Source organism: Chanodichthys erythropterus, chromosome 6 (genome assembly GCF_024489055.1).
Source record: "Chanodichthys erythropterus isolate Z2021 chromosome 6, ASM2448905v1, whole genome shotgun sequence".
NCBI classification, from domain to species: Eukaryota; Metazoa; Chordata; class Actinopteri; order Cypriniformes; family Xenocyprididae; genus Chanodichthys; species Chanodichthys erythropterus.
Window position 1 is genome coordinate 3,551,477 of NC_090226.1, and position 26,548 is coordinate 3,578,024.

General features: G+C 37.8%; 1 protein-coding gene across 3 annotated transcripts; it reads left to right on the plus strand.

The window, feature by feature from the left end:
- The first annotated feature begins 17,097 nt into the window (after positions 1 to 17,097).
- On the plus strand, positions 17,098 to 25,687 carry miip (migration and invasion inhibitory protein). 3 transcript variants are annotated; one of them, XM_067387105.1, is made up of 9 exons: positions 17,098 to 17,527; positions 17,764 to 17,972; positions 20,772 to 20,862; positions 20,971 to 21,082; positions 21,315 to 21,391; positions 21,488 to 21,614; positions 22,596 to 22,692; positions 24,646 to 24,777; positions 25,406 to 25,687. In XM_067387105.1, exons 1-9 carry the CDS (start codon positions 17,290 to 17,292, stop codon positions 25,541 to 25,543), a joined length of 1,221 nt encoding a protein of 406 aa, XP_067243206.1. In that variant the 5' UTR covers positions 17,098 to 17,289; the 3' UTR covers positions 25,544 to 25,687. The 3 variants fall into 3 exon arrangements, with proteins under 3 accessions (XP_067243206.1, XP_067243208.1, XP_067243207.1); XM_067387107.1 differs by having other exon boundaries at positions 20,971 to 21,058; XM_067387106.1 differs by having other exon boundaries at positions 17,782 to 17,972.
- Positions 25,688 to 26,548: the final 861 nt, after the last annotated feature.

Consider the following 26,548-nt stretch of genomic DNA (forward strand, 5'->3'; position numbering starts at 1 on the left):
CTCCAAAGAACCAACGATTTCTAATGCGGAAGCTGTGTAGCTACTGAACAAGAGACTCATTAAGAGATTTCACTGAGAATTAGGACTACACGTGATATATTTACACATTTCAAACAATGACCCCACGAATTTCCAGTCCTTCTTGACGTTTTAATTAACTTTATGACGACTACATTCACTTAGATAAATATATATTTAGAGATTAAATTATATATATATATATATATATATATATATATATATATATATATATATATATATATATATATATATATATATATATATACTTTGATAGTATGATATAATTCTTAAATGAAATGACGCATACAGTAGAAAAGATGCGGGGCGGTTGATTTATAACATGATTTGATGCATCGATTGATTGGATTGTGAAAAGTGGGCGTTACACACCAGAATGCGCGTTCACTACTACAGCACCAGATTTTTAGCTATTCAATAGTCTGCGCGCACTAAGTGACATCAGCTCAAATGGTGGAGCATGTTTTGATTTGTTTCTCTTCTTTGGAATAACCTGCAATGATGAATCGTTAACAGTAGGACCCAGAATGCATATTAAGAAAGAAAATTGACTTGAAGACATTAGGCAAGCAAAACATGAGGCAGTTAATGTAGCTGATAAAAAGTTAATGTAGTTGATCTATTAATCGTTATATGATTGCCATAATGCTCTCAGAATGAGAAACCGCTTTGTTCTTGTTTAATTTTTAATGATGGCTAGATCCAAGCAAGGGTATGAGTATGAACCATTCTTGAGGTGTCTTCATCCCCGTCATAAAATGTTTGTAATCTGTGGTTTTAGAAATTGACTTTTTGCTTCATGTCAGCCTCAGCACTTTTTTTTGTGTGTCTTGTAAGCTGGAAAGTGCTGATAAATTTCCTGCAAAATTTTTAATTTCCTGACTCATTTGATGTCTGAAGGCAAAACAATAATCATAGAAAACAGGCTCATAGAAATTAGTTTCTTTTCTATTATGTTTTTGTTTTAAAGCTCTCAGCTAGTATGCACAAGTCAAAAAATGTGTGTTCATATTGATAAATTCGGACTTAATCATTGTAGAGACTATTTGGCATTAAACTACATGCGGAAAATCATTAGAATCCAGAATGTTTCTTCTTCTTCTTCTTCTTTATGCATATATTTGATGCTATGAAATGCACATATGTGTTTTGAATATATATATTGTGTATTTTGTCTGACCTAAATATCTGCCCTTATCAATAAATTGGATTGCCCACATACACCAAACAAAAGTTTAGTTTTTCTGCAGGTCAAAGGTCAATCGCATTTTTTAAAGTGTAAATATTCCATTCCAAAATTACATGAAAACTGCACATTTAGTAGTGATATACTGTTCAAAATAGTTTTAAATAAAGTATAGCATGTCATACTTATTTCATTTTAACTGTCATGTGTGCAATTTGCATTTATCATGGGAAGCACTTATAAGTACAGTTCATCTGCATGTATGCATTAAGAAAATTAGCTGTTTCTTTTTCTTACAGAGTAAATGATGGATTATGGCGAAAGAGTCACATTCAGCAATGCCATTGATCAAACAATCTAGTGAAGAAAAAACAGAAAGCAGCACAGAAAAGAATCTGCATTACTCTAAACAATGACTCAATAATTGATGTGCAAAATCAGCAAAGCGTTAATTAAAGTCCTTTTACAAACAGCCGTTTGCATCACCTCAGCACAAAACTCCACCTGTAAACTACAGAAAAACTATTCCATTCAGTTCCGACACAAAACACCCTCATACTGTAGAATGTGAAGCTTCCGTACCTCTCTGATGATGGAGTCCTTGTTGGCCCTGCTAGGACGCCTTTCAATTTCCCAAACACCCCTTCTGAGTTTGCACCCAGAGCTGGTGTGTGGTGAAATGAAGCAGCGTCCGACAGCTGGGTGTCGGAGAAGCTGTCTGTTCTGATGTTCCTCTGACTGAGTGACTGAGTGAGTGAGGAAAATGCAGAACAGAGGAAGAGAGAGGGAGGGATGTAAAGGAGGAGGGGCGATCGAGGGACGCTGTTTGTGCCTGATGATGGTGGTTTTGAGGAGAAATCAAGAAGGGCTTCAGAGGAGGGTCAGTGGTGGGAATATATATGTATATATATATATATTTATCCATTTTTTTTTTTTTTTTTTTTGTCCAAAGGCCTTAATAATAATAAAAAACAAAGATATGACATCCAAAGTATGTAAGGTAGTACAACTAGATCTCTTTTATTAAATCCAAAAGGTTTTAATTATATTTTGCACATATAAAGGTATGTTAAAGATTTTGAAGTCAAAAGGTCATTTGGTTTAACTGTCCAAAGGCCAATACAGTCATTTAATTTGTTATTAAAATAACTTAAAATTAAATAAATGTATATATTTTTTATTCTGGAATGATTTTATAACATCATATATCAACATAGTGCAAAATGGTTTTAAAATTATGTGTAGAAGTCGTTGCTTTGTTATGAGAAAGAATGCCCGGAAAAATTAATTTAATTGATGTCATTTGGAGTAACCAATATAAAAGGACCATTTTGGATCAAGTCATGCGGTCAATATCATGTGACAGGATGTGACATCATTCAGACACCTGCAAAGGACCACATGGTCATGAAGCAGTTATTTGAAAAATTCATGTTTTCACTTGATCATACGCATGTCCCGAAACATCAGGTCATTTGGTGCAACTGCTATAAAACATGGAAAATGTTGTAATATTTTAAAAATGTGTACTAGATATAAAATATTTGATATCAGCCTGTTAACATTGTTTAAAAATATTGTCATTCAGTATAACAAATGTGTCATTCGGTAAAACCGAAATTTTGGTTAAACCAAATTGCTTTTTTGGTGACAAATTTTGGCCATTTTAATATATATCATATGCTGTGTGGTTTTAAAATAAGGAGGCAAAGTCTTCACAGGTATGTATTAAATGTAAATTCATGTCCTGTTACACTTAATGCCACATTTTTTCTGGATAAATAAACATTCCATAAAAAAAAGAGAAATCAAATACAATTCTATTGTATTTTTACACTATTAAAACCAAGTATAAATCTCATCAAGTTAGTGTTTTTACACATTTTTACATTTATTTTAAAATAATAACTAAAGGCAGTAGCAATTCAAACGATATATTTTATTTTTAACTGATGTTCAGCTGTTCTTTTTAACAGTCAACTTATTTTCATCAGTCATCAAGTTCTGTAAACACTGATCAGACATGAAGATACAGTGTGTAAATATGCAGATGCAGTGTGTAAATTTTAGTAGCATCTATCTGTGAGGTTGCGAATTGCAATATAGAGAAGCCACGGTGGCAGACACAGGACAAAGATGTCGTCATCTGACACAGCAGAGAGTAGCGGCCAAGCAAACACACTCTGTACAGCAGTAAATAGAAATGGCTCATTCTAAGGTACAAACCCGATTCGGAAAAAGTTGGGACACTGTACAAATTGTGAATAAAAACAGAATGCAATGATGTGGAAGTTTCAAATTTCAATATTTTATTCAGAATACAACATAGATGACATATCAAATGTTTAAACTCAGAAAATGTATCATTTTAATTTCATGGCATCAACACATCTCAAAAAAGTTGGGAAAAGGTCATGTTTACCACTGTGTGGCATCCCCTCTTCTTTTTATAACAGTCTGCAAACTTCTGGGTACTGAGGAGGCAAGTTGCTCAAGTTTAGGAATAGGAATGTTGTCCCATTCTTGTCTAATACAAATCTGAAATAGGAATGTTGCTCAACTGTCTTAGGTCTTCTTTGTCGCATCTTCCTCTTTATGATGCGGCAAATGTTTTCTATGGGTGAAAGATCTGGACTGCAGGCTGACCATTTCAGTACCCGGATCCTTCTTCTACGCAGCCATGATGTTGTAATTGATGCAATATGTGCTCTGGGATTGACATGTTGGAAAATGCAAGGTCTTCCCTGAAAGAGACGACGTCTGGATGGGAGCATATGTTGTTCTAGAACTTGGATATACCTTTCAGCATTGATGGTGCCTTTCCAGATGTGTAAGCTGCCCATGCCACACGCACTCATGCAACCCCATACCATCAGAGATGCAGGCTTCTGAACTGAGCGCTGATAACAACTTGGGTTGTCCCTGTCCTCTTTAGTCCGGATGACATGGCGTCCCAGTTTTCCAAAAAGAACTTCAAATTTTGATTCTTCTGACCACAGAACAGTTTTCCACTTTGCTACAGTCAATTTTAAATGGGCCTTGGCCCAGAGGAAATGCCTGCGCTTCTGGATCATGTTTAGATATGGCTTCTTTTTTGACCTGTAGAGTTTTAGCTGGCGAATGGCAAGTAGGATTGTGGGAAATTTTGCATTGGGGGAATTGGTGATCCTCTGCCCATCTTGACTTCTGAGAGACACTGCCACTCTGAGAGGCTCTTTTTATACCCAATCATGTTGCCAATTGACCTAATAAGTTGCAAATGGGTCCTCCAGCTGTTCCTTATATGTACATTTAACTTTTCCGGCCTCTTATTGCTACCTGTCTCAACTTTTTTGGAATGTGTAGCTCTCATGAAATATTTGGCATGACATTTCAAAATGTCTCACTTTCAACATTTGATATGTTATCTATATTCTATTGTGAATAAAAAATAAGTTTATGAGATTTGTAAATTATTGCATTCCTTTTTTATTCACAATTTGTAGAGTGTCCCAACTTTTTTGGAATCGGGTTTGTAATAAAAAAAATAACGGTTCATTATGTAAGGTCTTTATACACCACTGAAAACATAGTTATGTATATTATATTGCATTTCTGTCAATAGATCCTCCTAAAATTGGAAAAACACATTGCACCTTTGCACATTTCCTTCATTCAGGGCGATTCGAGAATGTGCACGAAAACAAGAGGCGGGATTTATCGCACAAGCCAATCATATTTAATCAGAACCAATCATATCCAATCATAGCACGATGGAGGCATTGCCTCCTCTCACGTGACTTTCCCCCATTCATTCTCAATTACCCCCCAATAAACCCACTGCATGCATTAGGCGGTCTGATAAGTCAATGGGCTCAGGGGTGGCAAGCCTTCTCCAGGGGAGAAGTCGCTGTTGGACAGTTACATTATTTAAAACGAGTGACTTTTACACTTTTTAATGCCACATTTTGTAATATTTCCATTGTTTTATTTTTGTAATATCAATATATACTGTATATTGTTACTCCGAGTTATGACCCAAAGTATAACACTTAGAATTAGTTGTTTTTTTAATAGTATTACAGTAAAGCAGATTTAAAAAATCCCAAAGCTCTTATTTATTAGCCATCTTTATTTCACCTCACAGCGGCTGTTAAACAGAGGTAGTCCAAATCTGGAAGAGCAGCACGCAGGTTAATGTCCGCTGGCCTCTCATTATTCATAGGCCAGGTGGACTGAAGATCGCAGCGCAGTCGGGGAGCTGGCAGGAACTGACATCAGCTTGGCGGGGAAGTGAGCTTCACTCCCACCAGTGTCAGATTGAAATGGCATGGTGCCCATACTCATTACCAGCCTGATTAACCACTGTAATTAGCTGATATTAGAGAAAGCGAGAGCCACCGGTGGCGGCGATCAGCACTGGTGCAGAACTGCCCAGCTGTCCATATCAGTTAGCCCATCATAACACAAGTCGAGGGATAAATGCTAGAGACCAGAATAGAAGGAGAACAACCTTTAGCTCACAATAGGGAACATGGGTGAATGGCTGCTAATTACCGCCGTCCATTAAAGATGATGAACTTCTGTAGGGTGATCTCTACTCAGTTTTAGACATAGAAACAAGATGAGTATGTCTGTGCTCAGTTCTGCAAAATTACTATTATTATTTCCAAATGTATTCAGCTTAGTGCTGCCTGCTAAAGTAAGCATATTACTTAAGGTTGGTGATCTGAACAAAATCCTCACCCTAATAATTGCAATAAAAAAATATAGCTGCGAGCAGCAGTTAACGGGGTTCAATGCTTTAAGGCCTTTAAGCACATGCGTAAAAAAGGTATAATTTTTTAATTAGCAAGCCATCTCGATCATAGATGGAAAAGACCATTTACAGCCAATACAGGCAATATACCCTAGGAAATTTATGGTTAAAGTTTTTAACAGTTATCGAGGTTGAGCCAGAAACCTAGGACTAGTTCGCCAAAGTTGGTTTTTGAAATAATCTCCAATATATAACAAATGATTAGATTGACAGCAGCAGTCCTAGAGGCAAAGTTGCTCAGAATGAGGAGTTCTACCATGTGGTAGGAATGTCGTGAGTTTGTGCAAAAAATCATGCGACACACAATCCTTTACACACGTGAAAAACGTGATTTCTTTCGAATTTCTCACAGTCAAACAGCCCCAGAGAGTTTCATTCCGATCGGCCTCCGTTAAGCTTGTCTGATAGCTACTCAAAGTTCATTGGCCAATGGCAGACATGTTTTTTGAGATACATCAATGTCCTCATAGACAATCATGGCACGTTGGACAAAGACACTGCATGCCAATTGTCAAGTCATTCAGACTTAACGGTGAAGTAGTTTTAGCCATGTTCATGTTTTTTCTGTTATAGCGCCACCAAGTGGCCAGTCGTCATGTCCTTTTTCACATGACCACAGAATGAGCTGTTACATATGTGCGCTGAGTTTGGTGAAAAAATCTCATTCCGTTCACGAGTTTTAGTAAAAGTGGCTCCTCCCACTTTGAACTTTTTGGTGGCCCTTAGGGCTTGTGATTCGAAAATTCAACCTTTTTTTGATAGTTATTGACAATCAGACTCCAAAGAATCTTGCTGCACTGGTTTGGTTCAGATCGGGCCAAAAACCAAGGACTTGTTCGCAAAAGTAGGTTTTTCAAAAAATCCAAAACACACGAAAATTTCGGCAAAATTTTAGCAGTTATGAGCGATTTTGTACTTTTCACCGTTGTAACGAGGTGAGCCTTGGTGATGATGTAAATGGTGCACTACGTGCTTGACCCTCTAAAAATATGGACAGAAATATGGTATAGAATTTAAACAATTTACCTTTAAAATCAATGTGAATTACCATCCACAATATGATGCATTTTTTAAATGAAACGACACATTCAGTTGGAAAAAAAGTAGGACGGGACTTGAATTAATGCATTGATTGATTAGATTGTGAAAAGTGGCCATTACACACCAGAATGGTGCAAATCTGAACATGAGTTTGCTACAACAACTCCTTAAATAATATTAATAAAAAGCAATAAAAACTTATATAATAGGTCACAGTAATTACAAATATTTCATATGCATTATTGTAATATTTAACAACAGAACTCATAAAAGAACAAGTATTACTCAGAGAACCAAATATCATTGCAATAAATATTAGTTCATCAGCAGAAACCTCATTTAAATAATGGGCTTTTAGCAAATATCAGCTAAGCTGCTCTTTTAAGATACGAGTTCTGCCTTAACAGCTTAATTAAAAAGCTTTCAAAGCTTGTTTTTTTCTTTGTTCCTAATCATTGAGACAGTGAAGTATTTACCTGAGCGAACTCAATCCCCGGTCCTACACAGCATGGCAAATAAATCTCTAATGACTGAATTTGTTCTCCCTGCACTGGTACACAATTAGACACGTTTTGCCAAGAAGAGCCGAGTCCTCAGTCTGCCTCCAGGTGCCTGAGCATTCAAATGACAAGCCATGAAGCCAGTAATAAGTGCAAGCAGACATCTGAGACCAAGAGCATTCATCTTTGCTTCGTGTCACATTAGAGGCCGCAGGTTCACGAATCAGCTAGAACTCAGAGGTAGAAGCACGACTTCACATTAAAGCCTCTATGCAGGAGAGGTTTTATTTTAATAAGAGAGTTCAGTGTGCTACATAAGATTAAAGTGCAACATCGAATGATACAGCTTGGAAAATCTGCTGAATTTACGTTTAATAAGCATGCATCTTGGTTCCAGGAAATCAGGGCTGCGCAGCAGCATGTATTAATGTCAACACTCAGGCAAATGCTCTTTAAATGGCGACAATCAAACTGGATTTTGACATTTTCCAGAGAAAATGTGAGTGGGGCGTGATTGGAAAACTCATGAGCATCTAGGATGTTATGGGGGGTTACTGGGGCATTGCTGTTGGGTTGCTAGGGTGTTGTGGATGGTTGCGAGGTGATTATGTAATATGGTTTCAATATAACTTTAAGGAGTTTTCATGCATTTTATCATCCACCAGGTGAAAAATAAAATATCTGATTGCTTAGAAAAGTAAATGTACAGCTCTTCTCATGATTTGAGATATCATTCATGTAGCTAACCCCTAACATTAAGTATTAAACTAGCACATAACTTGTCTGAATGAATGTTATATCAAACAGTTTGCCTGAAATTTTGCACATTATGCTTTTTTAAGTCAACAAACCTTGAGTTTGTGTGTGTATATAGGACCTAAAACTAACTTTTTTCGACACCTGCCAATGGCCGGTGACTTAAAGGGATAGTTCACCCCAAACAATTAAAATTTTATCACTTACTCACCCTCAAGTTGTTATAAACCTGTGTGAGTTTCTTTCTTCTGAACACAAAAGAAGATATTTTGAAGAATGTTGGTAACCAGACAGTAGACATGCCCCATTGACTTCCATTGTATTTTTTTCCTCATATTGACGTCAATGGCTACGTCAACTGTTTGATTACCAATATTCTTTAAAATATCTTCTTTTGTGTTCAACAGAACAAAAAACTTGTGCAGGTTTGTAACAACTTGAGGGTAAGTGATGACAACATTTTTGGGTGAACTATCCCTTAAAGAAAATTTACTGGCCATAAATAATTTTTACCAGCCATGAAACATAGATTAATCCTTATTAAAGTTCCAAAAGTTATTCCATCTAGAACAGAGTGATTCTTTGTCTTTTGTTGTTTAATTAACATTAAAAACACAGACAGCATCAGGAATATTAGGCTGCTGTCACTTTAAGACATAATACATAATGTGTTTTCTTTCTCAACTGTTTACGTATACTTAAGACATAACTGACTATGTTTATGAAGATACTTGCCAAGACAGCATTTTGACATAATTGTGTTTGAATATATCTGTTCAAGAGCAAAAACACATGAAAGAGAACTCAATTCAGTATTCACACGCTGTCTGAGACATGGATTTCTTGGTGCTCGCTTCAGGTGTTTACTCACAAAAAACTTCCCACACAGAGTGCGAATAATGAATTGAGTTCCCTTTCGCATCTTCCTGCGCTGAACATGTTCATGTTCTCAGAATATTGCTGTGATGAGCAGGGCGGGCGAGAGCCGTGAGGGAACTGAGCGAGGCCAGTAACGCAAGAGATAATGAGCTCCACCTGTGAGGCGCACCGGCCTTGAGTCTCTCACGGAGGAGCTCCGGAAGCATAAAAGGAGGAGAGAGGACCAGGCCTGGACTTTATTTTATGTTTTATTAGGTTTGTGTGGCCAGCAGACGTCCGCGAGGGTCTGCCGGCATTACTTTTGTTTTGTATTTGTTTATTTTGAATTAAAGTTTTGTTGAACATTCACCGGTTCCTGCCTTCTTCTTCCCATATCTACGAACTGTGTTACAATTGCATTGTTAGAAGAATTCATAAAAATGTTACCAGCCAACTTGTGATTTTTACTTGCATTTGGCACTTGGCGAGTGTTAATTTTAGATGTATACATATTTGTATCACTTTTTGCCTGTTTTAGTAACTGCATTCAATTATGTATTAAATGTAAAAAATGAAAACTAATGCATGTATTCATAAATAGACATTGGAAAACAACTTCACAATAAAATAGAAAGACACCATAAACTAAACTGGATTTAGACAAAAAACATGCTTGATTTTTCAATACGATTTACTATGATGACTTGAGTTAAGATAAGGAATTACACGCTGGTGTTGAGCGACACGAATGCTGAAGATGTCCATCTTTTGTGCAAGCAGCTCTTGGCAGATTCATGTGCCTTGGTCATGGTGCGGTGACCTGCCCTCCATCACACTCTCATTCCATTCCTGACTGACTGCTATGTTCCCTTCAGGAGATTTACTGCTTGAATTTAATTCATCAGACAAGGAACAGAAGGTGCAAAACAAGGAGACGGCAAGAGCCCATCAGTCACAGTATACCCGTAATCAGAATGTAACTTTTTGTTCGGCCAATTAGCTCATGAATAACCGAGAATTAAACTAGCCTTGGTCTTAAATCTAATCCTATTGGTTAAGCTCTGTAAGCTAAGTGTTCAAAATACTGTGAAGAACAAAAATCAAATAAAATGGACCTTTCTTACTTTATTAATTCATATTCTTGATCAGATTGTAGATGTTTTTATTGGTGTACATTATTTCAATGAAAAAAGTTTGACTTTGTAATGTTTCATCAGAATTAATTAACTTTTTTGTCTGCCATCATCAAATCCTCTTATTTACATACAACAAGTGTTGGTAATTGTTGCTGTTGTTATTGCTTCTGCTGTTCCTTATTCCTGCTGTTGTTGGTTATTGTTGCTGCTGCTTTTCCTTATTGCTGCTGCTGATGTTATTGCTGCTGCTGTTATTGCCGCTGCTGTTATTGCTGCTGCTGCTGTTATTGCTGCTGCTGATGTTATTGCTGCTGCTGCTGTTATTGCTGCTGCTGCTGTTATTGCTGCTGCTGATGTTATTGCTGCTGCTGCTGTTATTGCTGCTGCTGATGTAATTGCTGCTGCTGCTGCTGTTATTGCTGCTGCTGCTGTTATTGCTGCTGCTGATGTTATTGCTTCTGCTACTGCTGCTGTTATTGCTGCTGCTGCTTATTGCTGCTGCTGCTGTTATTGCTGCTGCTGCTGTTATTGCTGCTGCTGATGTTATTGCTGCTGCTGTTGCTTATTGCTGCTGCTGATGTAATTGCTGCTGCTGCTGCTGTTATTGCTGCTGCTGCTGTTATTGCTGCTGCTGATGTTATTGCTTCTGCTACTGCTGCTGTTATTGCTGCTGCTGCTGTTATTGCTGCTGCTCATTGCTGCTGCTGCTGCTTATTGCTGCTGCTGCTGTTATTGCTGCTGTTATTGCTGCTGCTGCTGCTGCTTATTGCTGTTGCTACTGCTGCTGTTATTGCTGCTGCTGCTGCTGTTATTGCTGCTGCTGTTGCTTATTGCTCCTGCTGCTGCTCATTGCTGCAGCTGCTGTTATTGCTGCTGTTATTGCTGCTGCTGCTCATTGCTGCTGCTTATTGCTGCTGTTATTGCTGCTGCTGTTATTGCTGCTGTTATTGCTGCTGCTGCTGCTGCTGTTATTGCTGCTGCTGCTGTTATTGCTGCTGCTGCTGTTATTGCTGCTGCTGCTGCTCATTGCTGCTGCTGCTGCTGCTGCTGCTGCTGTTATTGCTGCTGCTGTTATTGCTGCTGCTACTGCTGCTGTTATTGCTGCTGCTGCTGTTACTGTGCTGCTGCTGTTGCTTATTGCTGCTGCTGCTCATTGATGCTGCTGCTGCTTATTGCTGCTGCTGCTGTTATTGCTGCTGTTATTGCTTATGCTGTTCCTTATTGCTGCTGCTGTTGGTTATTGCTGCTGCTGCTGTTATTGCTGCTGCTGATATTATTGCTACTGCTGATGTTATTGCTGCTGCTGCTGCTGTTATTGCTGCTGCTGATGTTATTGCTACTGCTGATGTTATTGCTGCTGCTGTTATTGCTGCTGCTGATGTTATTGCTGCTGCTGCTGTTATTGCTGCTGCTGATGTTATTGCTGCTGCTGCTGTTATTGCTGCTGCTGATGTTATTGCTGCTGCTGTTATTGCTGCTGCTGATGTTATTGCTACTGCTGATGTTATTGCTGCTGCTGTTATTGCTGCTGCTGATGTTATTGCTGCTGCTGATGTTATTGCTGCTGCTGCTGCTGTTATTGCTGCTGCTGCTGTTATTGCTGCTGCTGTTATTGCTGCTGTTCCTTATTGCTGCTGATGATGTTATTGCTGCTGCTGCTGCTGTTATTGCTGCTGCTGATGTTATTGCTGCTGCTGCTGCTGCTGTTATTGCTGCTGCTGCTGTTATTGCTGCTGCTGATGTTATTGCTGCTGCTGTTATTGCTGCTGCTGCTGTTATTGCTGCTGTTGCTTATTGCTGCTGCTGATGTTATTGCTGCTGCTGTTATTGCTGCTGTTATTGCTGCTGTTATTGCTGCTGCTGCTGTTATTGCTGCTGCTGCTGTTATTGCTGCTGCTGCTGCTCATTGCTGCTGCTGCTGCTGCTGCTGTTATTGCTGCTGCTGTTATTGCTGCTGTTATTGCTGCTGCTACTGCTGCTGTTATTGCTGCTGCTGCTGTTATTGCTGCTGCTGTTGCTTATTGCTGCTGCTGCTCATTGATGCTGCTGCTGCTTATTGCTGCTGCTGCTGTTATTGCTGCTGTTATTGCTTATGCTGTTCCTTATTGCTGCTGCTGTTGGTTATTGCTGCTGCTGCTGTTATTGCTGCTGCTGATATTATTGCTACTGCTGATGTTATTGCTGCTGCTGCTGCTGTTATTGCTGCTGCTGATGTTATTGCTACTGCTGATGTTATTGCTGCTGCTGTTATTGCTGCTGCTGATGTTATTGCTGCTGCTGCTGTTATTGCTGCTGCTGATGTTATTGCTGCTGCTGCTGCTGTTATTGCTGCTGCTGCTGTTATTGCTGCTGCTGTTATTGCTGCTGCTGCTGTTATTGCTGCTGTTCCTTATTGCTGCTGATGATGTTATTGCTGCTGCTGCTGCTGTTATTGCTGCTGCTGCTGCTGCTGTTATTGCTGCTGCTGCTGTTATTGCTGCTGCTGATGTTATTGCTGCTGCTGTTATTGCTGCTGCTGCTGTTATTGCTGCTGTTGCTTATTGCTGCTGCTGATGTTATTGCTGCTGCTGTTATTGCTGCTGTTATTGCTGCTGCTGATGTTATTGCTGCTGCTGATGTTATTGCTGCTGCTGCTATTGCTGCTGCTGTTATTGCTGCTGCTGTTGTTATTGCTGCTGCTGATGTTATTGCTGCTGCTGCTGTTATTGCTGCTGCTGCTGTTATTGCTGATGCTGTTCCTTATTGCTGCTGCTGTTGGTTATTGCTGCTGCTGCAGAGCAAGTACAGGACTTGCTACTGACAATACATACACGACACACTGCTGTGAGCAAGTAAGACATTCTGCTGCTCAACAATATAGCGTACATGAATCACCTGCTGCTGCTGTTGCTTATTGCTGCTGTTATTGCTGCTGCTGTTATTGCTGCTGCTGTTATTGCTGCTGCTGATGTTATTGCTGCTGCTGTTGCTTATTGCTGCTGTTGTTTATTGCTGCTGTTGATGTTATTGCTGCCGCTGTTCCTTATTGTTGCTGTTATTGCTGCTGCTGCTGTTATTGCTGCTGCTGTTGCTTATTGCTGCTGATGTTATTGTTGCTGCTGCTGCTTATTGCTGCTGCTGTTGCTTATTGCTGCTGCTGCTTATTGTTGCTGCTGCTGTTATTGCTGCTGCTGATGTTATTGCTGCTGCTGCTGCTGTTATTGCTGCTGCTGCTGTTATTGCTTCTGCTGTTGCTTATTGCTGCTGATGTTATTGTTGCTGCTGCTGCTTATTGCTGCTGCTGTTATTGCTGCTGCTGTTGCTTATTGCTGCTGTTATTGCTGCTGCTGTTGCTTATTGCTGCTTTTGCTGCTGCTGCTGTTATTGCTGCTGCTGATGTTATTGCTGCTGCTGTTGCTTATTGCTGCTGCTGCTGTTATTGCTGATGCTGTTCCTTATTGCTGCTGCTGGTTATTGCAGCTGCTGCAGAGCAAGTACAGGACTTGCTACTGACAATACATACACAACACACTGCTGTGAGCAAGTAAGACATTCTGCTGCTCAACAATATAGCGTACATGAATCACCTGTATGAGATCTGTACAGGTGGAGCTGGGGAAGGTGGAGGGTTTCTGAAAGCATGTTGCACTGCAACAGCAAATGCTGACCAAGTCTTTAAAGTTTGAGCAGCGAGTTCATTAGCTACTGTAACAGCTGGAACCAATCAGCTGTGCCCTATTGAGAATGATATGATTGCAAGCAGACTGAGTTAAGGACATATCAGCCTGTGCCATCTAGAGTTTCATGACAGAACTTTGTATTTAATTAATTTTGTTTTAATTGTGATTACATTTTTTAATTAAACAGCATACTTTATCACTAGAAAAAAATGAAATAACCCATTAAACATGAAAGTATTACGCAATCATTTTTGACATTTCTCCTTATATAGGACTTTTGTGGCATAAAGCGTTCTTTAAAACTGAGTCAAGAACCATAAGGTTCTATACAGGAACCCAGTGTAGTAATATACCACAGAAAATTTCTCTCAGAAGGGTTTTGCCATTTAACAGACTCTTTCTGATCCAAAGTGATTCCAAATCTCCTAGTACAACAAAGTGCTTTGCTCAAGGTTTCAGGGTCTAAACCCACAACATTCGGGTTATTAGCCAGGATCTTTAACCACTAAGCCGCACTTCCCAAAAGTGCCTTGCAGTAGCACTTTTAATCACATGCACAACAAAATAATTATGCTGTACTTTAGGCGCCCGCTAACCTGTTATTACTGCCCATGTTTCCAAGGCAATGCGAGGAAGTGCATGAATTCCCTTGTGTAGAGGTTGACCCCTCTCCAGAAAATGCATGTTGTGGATTTTTCTTTAGCATCATTACAGCCACTTTACTGTTGTGTTATACTGCATTGAAATTATTTTGATAATGCCAAAACAGCAGTTCATAAAGTGAACCGTTAGACCTTGTTGCCCTGAGCTTGTCATCCAGTGTGTTCTTGTTATATTCAACAGCACTTGGCTCAAGACTTTTCCATCTACCCGACTAATCCGTCTTATCTTAATAACATCCACCCTCTATCTGGCACATTGCAGAAACAATCGACCCAAAAGTGCTCTTTTATCAGTGCATTCACAGCCTGTTCAATATCAGGATACCTGTTCTAGAAAGCAACCGCCTCTGCTGATCTTATCCATTTGACTCGACTTTTTCACTTACAAGTTCACATTTTCATGCTAAATATTCTTATTCTGTTTAAATGTTATGCATTTAAATTCATATTAAACATTTGAGCATGCCGTTAACAGTTAAGATTTCAGCCTGTCATTTATACACAATATAGGCCTACAGAAATCCAGGCATTCACCATGATGTTTACTTACTTGTCTAATTTGCCAAATGCTGCCCTCTGTTGGAATATCTCAAATACACATGCAAATAACAGACTTTATTTCACATTAGGTTGTGTATTTGATTAGTTAAACTGATATGTTTTCTTAGGCCCAAAATGCTCTGTTTGTTACTGCAACCTATTTTGATCTATTCCACTATTTACATCTTGTCCACATGTTTGTTTTTCTTCCTGTAGCGTGATAAATGATCCCTCATTAATGAGCTATGAAGTATTCAAGCAGCATGCATTAATTGTCCACAGCACAAACTGTGAAGCGAGAAATTATAGGGATGGTTAGAGGTGACCTGACTCCATGACCAGCACCGTTTAACGTTAATGGGATGCAACACAACAGTGCAGTGGTCAGTCTAATGACATTGCACTTGCCTGGACAGCTCTGAACACATTAGATACGTGCCCTGAATATGGAGAGCTAATGCGCCTACACTAGTCTGCACTGCGCTGCAGGGCCATGTCCATATCATTACTGTCCTCACTCACAGTCACATGCTGTGCTTTGATTACTGCCATTATGTCTGGACAGCACTGAGACTGAAGCTGAGCACTTAAGAATCAAAATATAAGGTGATTAAACTAATGTACAAATAAATATGAAGTAATATATGAAAGATTTTACGCGAACTGGGGTGCTATACAAAAATGAGTATAGTAGGTCAAATGTAGGCTCAAATTTTCTCTTGACTGTGGTGTAAAAAAAGAGGATTTATTTAAATGAATCTCAATAAAAAAGTTTTATAAAATCATACTGATGCTGACCTTTTACCCCCAAAATGCATTTAAAAAAAGATAATAGAAACTTAATAAAAATAATAAAATCATTGAATGTATATACTTCTTCTTTCTTTGTGGCACTTGCAAAAATAAAATGACCAGCATTTTTCAAACAGATGAGAAAAACATATAAAAATCTAATAAAAATTTTAGATAGATAGATAGAAAGACAAGATAAAGAGACAAGATAGAGAGACAAACAAGATAGATAGACAGACAGACAGACAGACAGACTAGATAGATAGATAGAGCAATAGACAAACTGGATAGATAGATAGATAGATAGATAGATAGATAGATAGATAGATAGATAGATAGATAGATAGATAGATAGATAGATAGATAGATAGATAGATAGATAGATAGATAGATAGATAGATAGATAGACAGACTAGATAGATAGATAGATAGAGCAATTGACAGACTAGATAGATAGATAGATAGATAGATAGATAGATAGATAGATAGATAGATAGATAGATAGATAGATAGATAGATAGATAGAGCAATAGACAAACTGGATAGATAGATAGATAGATAGATAGATAGATAGATAGATAGATAGATAGATAGATAGATAGATAGATAGATAGATAGATAGATAGATAGATAGATAGATAGATAGATAGATAGATAGAGCAATTGACAGACTAGATAGATTAGATAGATAGATAGATAGACAGACTAGATAGATAGATAGATAGATAGATAGATAGATAGATAGATAGATAGATAGATAGATAGATAGATAGATAGATAGATAGATAGATAGATAGAGCAATAGACAGACTAGATAGATAGATAGACAGACAAACTAGATAGATAGATAGATAGATAGATATACAGACTAGATAGATAGATAGATAGACAGACAGACTAGATAGATAGATAGACAGAGCAATAGACAGACTAGATAGATAGATAGATAGATAGATAGATAGATAGATAGATAGATAGATAGATAGATAGATAGATAGATAGATAGATAGATAGATAGATAGATAGATAGATAGATAGATGTGCTTGTCTCTTTAAATAAGCCCAGTGGTCACACAGTTGCATTGTGGGAAATGTCCGGAGCCAATCACTGTTCTCCGTGTACTGTTTGAGTTTGACCGTTTTACACTTGTGGGGGACGTTTAGAATCTCTTATTCTTTTATTTTATTTTAATCATATTTTACACAACATGCTTAAATAAACTAATATTTAGACGATGTAAACGTGCCCGATGTTGTGTATTTAATTTGTTCCACGCCTGATTCACGCGCTGGGGTTTTTAACCCGTTGCTATGGCGACGGAATGGCCGCGCTCGAGCAGATTGACGCTTTGCGAAAGCAGAACAAAGATTTACTGAAGAACCTCAAGAAACAAAGCGAAAAACTGCATCAACTGACTCTCTCGTGGCCGGAGGAGAAAGATAAAAGTCACCGCTCTGAATACGAAGCGTTTACCGCCGGGAGTGTCTTTTTAACGGAGAGAAACGGAGCAGAGCCGTTACCTTCTTCGCCAACAGCACTGAAAACCATCACAATATCCGGTCAGAATAATAAACTTCGTATCCCTTTGAAGCATGATGTCTTTTAAGATATGTTCAATACACGACGAGGTGTTGTTTACAACTTAATATGGGCTCAGTTTAAAGTGTGTATGGAAGCAGTAAATAATAAATTTAAATATGTTACTTGTTTATGTCTAGTGTTTATCTTCTTATCTGTCTTTCAGTATGTCTTTTCATTCCTGTCACATATTAATATGTGTGTTTGTTAAAATTAGCTGTCTTTGTATCTTTAGATGAACAAGTTTCTGAACATTGTGAAGACCCCACACCAGACCAACATAAACCCAAACACAAGCCAAGTTCAGAAGTGACCAAATACAGCACACTCCTGCAAGACTCGGACAACAGTCGCTGGAAGGGACGGAGCAGATCTGTGAGGCTGATGCTACCCAAATCTGCTCCTCTCACAGCGGATAGTGACCAGGTGTGTGTAGCCTACTTCAACATTGAGACATTCACATTTTAAAGGATTAGTTCACTTTAAAATTAAAATTTCCTGATAATTTACTCACCCTCATGTCATCCAAGATGTTCATGTCTTTCTTTCTTCAGTCAAAAAGAAATTTTAAATGTGCCCTCGAATGAAAAATTTAATTTATCTTGGCATAGTCAAATAACAAGAGTTCAGTACATGGAAAGGACATACAGTGAGTCTCAAACTCCATTGTTTCCTCCTTCTTATGTAAATCTCATTTGTTTAAAAGACCTCCGAAGAACAGGCGAATCTCAACATAACACCGACTGTTACGTAACAGTCGGGGTGTACGCCCCCAATATTTGCATATGCCAGCCCATGTTCCCAACATTATGAAAAGGCATTACACAAAGGCAGCCGGTATTAACGTCTGGATCTGCACAGCTGAATCATCAGACTAGGTAAGCAAGCAAGAACAATAGCGAAAAATGGCAGATGGAGCAATAATAACTGACATGATCCATGATATCATGATATTTTTAGTGATATTTGTAAACTGTCTTTCTAAATGTTTCGTTAGCATGTTGCTAATGTATTGTTAAATATGGTTAAAGTTACCATTGTTTCTTACTGTATTCACGGAGACAAGAGCCGTCGCTACTTTCTTTTTTAAACACTTGCAGTCTGTATAATTCATAAACACAACTTCATTCTTTATAAATCTCTCCATCAGTGTAGCATTAGCTGTTAGCCACGGAATCAATGTAAACAATATAACAGTATACAATACTCACATAATCCGACGCATGCATGCCGCGTGCATGACGAACACTTTGTAAAGATCCATTTGAGGGTTATATTAGCTGTGTGAACGTTGTTTATGCACTGTTAAAGGCAAGTGCGAGCTCCGGGGGTGTGGAGCACGAGAATTAAAGGGCCAGTAGCCCTGAATCGGCTCATTTATAGTGATGCCCCAAAATAGGCAATTAAAAAAATTAATTAAAAAAAATCTATGGGGTATTTTGAGCTGGAACTTCACAGACACATTCAGGGGACACCTTAGACTTATATTACATCTTTTTAAAAAAAGTTCTAGGGCACCTTTAAGGTTTTTGATGAAAACATTCCTGTATTTTTCTCCATATAGTGGACTTCAATGGAGCCCAAACGGTTGAAGGTCAAAATTACAGTTTCAGTGCAGCTTCAAAGCTTTACACGATCCCATATGAGAAATAAGGGTCTTATCTAGAGAAACCATCGCTCATTTTCTAAAAAATCTTTTTTTAATTTTATACGTTTTAACCATAAATGTTCATCTTGAACTAGTGCTGCTTCCCAATTCGCCTACTTGTACTACTCCCTAAAAGTATGTACTCTTTTTGTGAACAAAAAGTATTAACTTTTGAGTGTGTAGCAAAAGAGCAGACAAGCTTTTGGGACATACTATCACGTCATACGTCTTTTCTCTCTGTCGCATCCTGTCACCGTAAACTGGCCTGTCAATCATCTTACATCCTCCACATTTAATTTAGCTAATTTCCTACCGTGTCGGAGAGAAATGCAGCACGTTGATCTGCAGTCGCAGGTCTTTCATCAACTCTCCTCATATTAATGCATAATGCTGCATTTAAAAGTTAATGGCCAATCGGATCTTTATAAAAGTCCACATTGGTATTTGCAGATGAAAAATAACACATATAACATTAAATAAATATTTTCTATCAGGTTGAACTGATTATTAGTCACTCAAACCTCTCAGCGTTGATCGTGCATATCCGCCATGTTTTGTAGTTTTTTTAACACTTTTTACTCGTGTTTGTAGAACTGAACTGAATCCTCGTCCAACGCGCAATGGGTTGTGGGCAATATTATCCTCTATAGTGTGCACGGATCCACACTTTGAAAATCTACCAGAAATAGTAGACCATCCGGGGACTTTTGGCATACTCTTTTCAACATACTATGCTTTGGGACACACTTATTTTAATCTCACATACTATTTAGGATGGATGGTATGGACACTAGGACGCAGGGTAGCTCTCTTCTTCTTCTTCTTCTCTATTAGAATTCCAGCAGTGTAAACACTGCTAAGTGTATTACTGCCCTCCACAGGTCAAAGTTTGAACTAATTGTCATATAAAATATGCTAGTGCAAGTATATAACAATTAGTTCAAACTTTGACCTGTGGAGGGCAGTAATACACTTAGCGGTGTCTACACTGCTGGAATTCTAAGAAGAAGAGAGCTAGTTCAAGATGAGCATTTGTGGTTAAAATGTATAAAATTGTAATTTTTTTTTAGAAAATGAGTGACTGTTTTTCTAGATAAGACTCTTATTCCTCATCTGGGATCACGTAGAATGCTTTGAAGCTGCACTGAAACTGTAATTTTGACCATTTGGAGGCCATTGAAGTCCACTATAAGGAGAAAAATCCTGGAATGTTTTCATCAAAAACCTTAACTTCTTTTCAACTGAAGAAAGAGACACAAACATCTTGGATGACATGAGGGTGAGTAAATTATCAGGGAATTTTAATTTAAAAGTGAACTAATCCTTTAAGACTGCTGGGCTGGTCAGCTGATGAAGCCAGATGGCGCCACGTAACCAGGCTACAGCAGAGAGGGAAAAAAAATAGTTAATCTAATGGAGATCTGGTGGTTTATATTGATTTCCAAAGAAGTGAAAATGTGAAAAGCACCTACGAAGAAAGAAATCCCCACCTGTTACAGTTCAGCCAGTGTGTTTTCATTTCAAGAGTAGCAGAAGTATATGGTTTTCTGATTTTTCTCCCTTTCTTGGGACTGCAGAGAGAGACTGAGAGCGCAACGACTGCTGGGCTGGAGGATACTGTATCAGAGAGACACATACAGCCTTTACTGGGCTATGATTGGATAGCAGGTAAGTTATTTGGATAATGTATAAATATTTAGTTTCAAGTTTCAAAACAGTTTTCAGTGCAGGTGCTGTTTGGAAACCAGTGAAGGGAACGTTTTGATTTGTTTGTAGGCCTGCTGGACGCTGAGAGCTCTCTTGCTGATCGTTCGGAGCAGTTCTTCAGCGAGCTCCGCAGCTTCCGTCAGGTCAACCGAGACGAGTGCGTCCACAATTTGTTATATGGGTCGGTCTCTCTCTGTAAAACTTCAGATTGTGTCATCTGTATGCATCAATATGCTGGTTACCTTCACCATTCCTTTAGATGTCTAAAACCCCGTTGAACGTGGCTTTTTTCTTGCATAATTCTATCATGACTCTTCTATCAAGAAATCTTGTGCTTAATTTTGAGATGCATCACAAGGCCCCCATGTCAAAAGATGTTTTGATCATGCAAATGCTGTTTTTTTTCTTCACAGACTTCCATCTGTTGCTGATCTTGCATCTTCCACACTTGATGGCGAAGAGCCGCAGCCACCTGCAGACACACATCAGTGTAAGAGATCTGCTGATTTGTGTTTGCATAACATTGCTTTGTCATGCTGTGAAGGTACCAGAAAACTGAAGTCTCCATTTGGCCTTCGGTCCACAGGCACGTTCTGCTACAGAATAAACAGTCGACTGTTTGCGGTTCTGCTGGACGCACGGGCCGCCTGTCCAGTGTGTAAGATGCCTAAATCTGAACACCCTCATACTGAAACACAGCCTGCTTTAATCAGGTGAATACAGCAAAAATGCATAAACGGTTTTGTGTGTGCCCACTTATTAATACGCTGCAGTTAAAAATTGATATTGTTATTCAGCAAGGATGCATTAATCTGATCAAAAGTGACAGTAAAGACATTTATAATGTTACAAAAGATTTCAATATCAAATAAATGTGTTTATCAAATAAACGTTCTATACATCAAAGAATCCAGAAAAAATGTTGGTTTCCACAGAAATATGACTGTCTTTAACACTGATGATAATCAGAAATGTTTTTCGAGCAGCAAATCAGCATATCAGAATGGATCATGTGACACTGAAGATTGGAGTAATGATGATGAAAATTCAGCTTTGCATCACAGAAATAAATTATATTTTAAAAGTTATTCAAATAGAAATCAGTTATTTAAAATTGTAATAATATTTCACAATATTACTGTTTTTATTGTATCAAATAAATGCAGCCTTGGTGAGCAGAAGAGACTTTTTTCAAAAACATTAAAAAATCCTTCTACCCCCAAACTTTTGAATGGTAAAAATCTAAAATAGTTTAGAATAGTCAATAGTGGTTTAGTTGAATTGCTTTAAAGGGTCAATGACAAATTAAGATGTTTGAAGATGATGAAAGAGAAAAATGCATATGGCATTTCCTTGTTTGTAAGTAATGTTGTTTATACCATTTCAAACAAAATGTTTATTTTAATGATTAAACTTGAAATGGCATGGCGTTAAATCATAAAGAAAGAAACAAACAAACTAAAATGTTTATTATTTATTTATTTATTTTTGGATTAAATTATTGGATCCGAATTCCAGACAAAGACACTCAAAAAAACCATGTTCGACAGAATTGAATGTGTCAGTTGAATATAAAACAGTTCAGTGGATCTGTAGACATTACAGCTCAGACATTACTGCCGTTTCCAAGACTTGATTCATATTACCCTGTGAATGAGTGACTGTGTCTGACCATCTCTCTGCATTTGTTTCAGGGTCAGTATTCCTCGCTCAACTCTGCTGCCAGCACACCGATACAAAGCCCATCGTCGATGCAGTTTTGATTCCTCTGACAGTCTGAGTTTGCCCTCAGTGAGTTTCATTATGGGAAATCAGCATATTTTATATGTGTATATATATATATATATATATATATATATATGTATATGTGTATATATAAAATATGATTTTAATAAAGACACAGAACTGTCATTTTGTGATAAAACACAATGAATATTTTTAATTTCGGTTTTAACAACAATGTATATCTCTTAAAGGATTAGTTCACTTTCAAATGAAAATTAACCCAAGCTTTACTCACCCTCAAGACATCCTAGGTGTATGTGACTTTCTTCCTTCTGATGAACATAATTGGAGAAATACTAATAAATATTCTGACGCTTTATAATAGCGGCTACTTCCTAATCCTTCCTACACAACAACTTATGGAAAAAGTGTAACTGATGCGAAGCCAGTTTACACTTTCTTCATAACTTGAATACGGAAGGCGGTCTGGCCTGAGCTAGATATTTTACATCCTAACTTGTTAAATATGGATTTATTTATTTTTTTTACAAAAAAACATCGCTTTGCTTCAGAAGGCCTTTATTAACCCTCTGGAGCTGTGTGGAGCACATATTTATGATGGATGGATGTGGATGGAAGCACTTTCTTCAGCTCTACTCGTTGGTCCCGTTCACGGCAATTATAAAGCTCAGATGCGTCAGGATATTAATATTTCTCAGATTGTGTTCATCAGAAAGAAGAAAGGATGGCTTGAGGGTGAGGAAAGCTTGGGCTAATTTTCATTTGAAAATGAGCTAATCCTTTAAGGGAAAACCAATCAAGGGTCACATGCCTTGAGCGTCTCCTAGTGAACATTATTTATTATTTTTAAAACACAAAGGAAAAAACCTACAATAAATTGCTCAATGTCCTTAAACTATACAGTTGCGGGGTCCACATGTTTAAAGGATTAGTTCACTTCAGAATTCAAATTTCCTGATAATTTACTCATCCCTGTGTCATCCAAGATGTTTATGTCTGTCTTTGTTCAGTTGTAACTAAGCAATCCGTAAGTTTAACAGGGAAGATGTAGGACATACAGCATAAGCTTTTTGAAGAATATGGAAGGCGGTCTGGCGGAAGCACTCATTTGTTTATAATGCATATACACTTAAAAAAAAAATTTTTAGACAATGACTGATCTGGTATCGTTTAAAGCCCTTTGAAGCTTCACTGAAACTGACATTTTGACCTTCAATCGTCTGGGGCCAATTGAAGTCCACTACAAGGAGAAAAATCCTGGAATGTTTTCATCATTAATTTCTTTTGAACTGAATTAAGAAACACAAACATCTTGGATGACATGGGGGTGAGTAAATTATCAGGAAATTTGAATTCTGAACTGAACTAATCCTTTAAGCAGCAATGGAGGCAAAACAGATCCAAGATATATTTCAAAAAGGAGAATAAAAAACAAAACAAAAGAAAGGAAAGTAAAGTACCATGTGGGAGTGTTTTAGTGAAGTAATTAACCAGGACTAGTCAAGTGCTGGTTCTTTTCATCCTCTCTCTTTAGTTCTTTACATTTTGCGTGCTAGTTAGCTTCCCTTCACTTGACAACGGAGCGCAGTGAAAGGGAGTGATTGATGGCTAATATTAACCAACCTAAAATCTGCTTTTAAGTTAAGAACGTAAAGATGAAGTTTAATTGGTTATGTGATAGAACGGTGGACCAGTCACTGTATCAGCTGACAGCAGGCACATACTGTGCAGTAATTGGCCAACATTTTGTTTAGAAATGAAAACGTCGCACCTCAACAATAATTTGCACTCGCACAAATGCTCCCAAATATATTTTGAGGTCGCACAGATCAAACTTCAGGAGCATATGCAACCAATTTCGCATATATTTATATATCTATCTATATATATATATGATTATTTTGTATTATAATGACTATACATCATTATGATGATTGTGAACATCTGCTAACCATTTTATTCTCAAAAGCTAAAAACATGCACATATGTATTTTACAGCACTGTTTGTCGGGGTGGTCCAATCCCACACTGAACTCTGGCTCTCAGATGAGCAGTCTGGATCTGCGGGGCTCCGTGACAAAACCAGCGGCCACGAGAGGCTCATTCTCATCCTGGTTTGACAATAAACTGGTGAGACATTATAGAAGAGCACAGTCCAGGTGTTTAACTGTTAAGCAACCATTGCGACTACTGCATATTTATAGTTGTCACTTTGATAATTAATGACATTTCAGTATCGCTTTATATGAAAACAGTAGTGTTGTTGATAATATATATTTTATCTTACTATCTTACTCTCTGTTTCATAATGTACCTGCTTTAATGGCTTTTTCTGCTATCATGTTTCAGGCATCATGTAAATCAGATAATCTATATCAAGTTTACAGTCAGTCAACGGATAGGAAACAAAATGTAGTTTTCTTGGGAAACTCTGAAAGAAAAAAAATATCTGATCTTATTTAGAAATCTGACTGTCTTCATTTGAATGGCCGAGGACTCAAAATTTTGCGGTGAAACACGTAGTCATGTTTGTTTTGCAAATGCATTGGAAATTTTGTGTGTCAAATCAGTAATGTTTGTTTCCATGCAGTCTTCTAATATCACGTTTGCATACACGTGCTAGTGTAGGAAAATCTTAGCCTGGAAGCGAGTTATTTGTAGATTAAGAATAACATGGCTTCGTGACTGTTTATCTTGGATGATTTGAGTCAGCTCAACATTTTTAACAACTTTGAATGACTTTTAATCATATTTTTAGGATTCATCCCTGCCCAATGCATCAAGACAACGGCATTCTGACCAGCTTCAAAACGTGTCTCGTTTGCCACGGTATGCCTTTCAGCATTTAGACCCAAAGAGGCCAGAACCCCACAGCCTTTCTTACACGCTTTACTGATGTCACTGAAGAAGTTGCATTCAAAATGAAGCAACATAAACGTGTCACCGTCCAATGGATTTTCTCAAATGAGTGCTTGTTTTTTTTTGTATGTGTAATAATGAACAAACATAAATCATTTGTATGAATCACTTCTATTTCATGGTGGTGATGTTTTTTTTTTTTTTTTTTCATATAAATAAATGAAATGGAACATAAAGTGTAACAGTCATTTCTGTTCTCAAAGCATCATCTCGCGAGTCTTTTAATTTTCACTGAACAGTAAAACTTTAATGCAAATGCTATACACATCCAGTTTGTAAATACTCACAAGTGTGTTATGGTCAGTTATGCACATATTTAAATGCACATTACTGTGTTACATTAATTCACTAAATAAACTGCACATTTGGCAAAGCTAAAAAGGGATAGTTCACCCAAAAATTCATCAAGTAATTTCAAATCTTTATGAATGTCTTTCTTCTGCTGAACACAAAAGAAGATATTTTGAAGAATAAGTGAAGTTCCTAAATGTAATTTAGGGAGGAAAACCCATCTAATCTTCCAATCAACAGCCAGAGTATACAAGCAGCTGCTTACCTCTCGTCAGTCTCGGCTGTTCCAGCATCCCTCCACCTCCCCAAACTCCACCTTCATCTCAGGTACCTTGCCCTAGGGATTATATGGGCAAACAAAGTCATTAAACAGTTGATGGACCCTGCTGACTTCCATTGTATTTTCTTTTTCTTCATACTGTGGAAGTCAATGGAGTCCATCATCTGTTTATTCTTCAAAATATCCTCTTTTGTGTTCAGCAGAAGAAAGAAACTCGAACAGGTTTGGAACAACTTGAGGGTGAGCGAATGATAATTTTCATTTTTAATGTGAACTATGCCTTTAATTGCACATTACAATATTTATTTACATAATTTTCTAAATGTTGCTGATATGCAGAATTGGACTGCATGCACTGAACTTGAACACGTTTTTGAGTTAATCTTTTAAAATGTAAAGGTAAGATATACA

Bases quoted from the DNA above. Each gene is read 5' to 3' on its own strand.
- miip (XM_067387105.1), top strand. From the start codon at position 17,290: ATGGCCGCGCTCGAGCAGATTGACGCTTTGCGAAAGCAGAACAAAGAT. The intron at 17,528-17,763 runs GTCAGAATAATA...TGTTAAAATTAG, and splicing joins GAAAACCATCACAATATCCG to CTGTCTTTGTATCTTTAGAT. The intron at 24,778-25,405 runs GTGAGACATTAT...TCATATTTTTAG, and splicing joins CCTGGTTTGACAATAAACTG to GATTCATCCCTGCCCAATGC.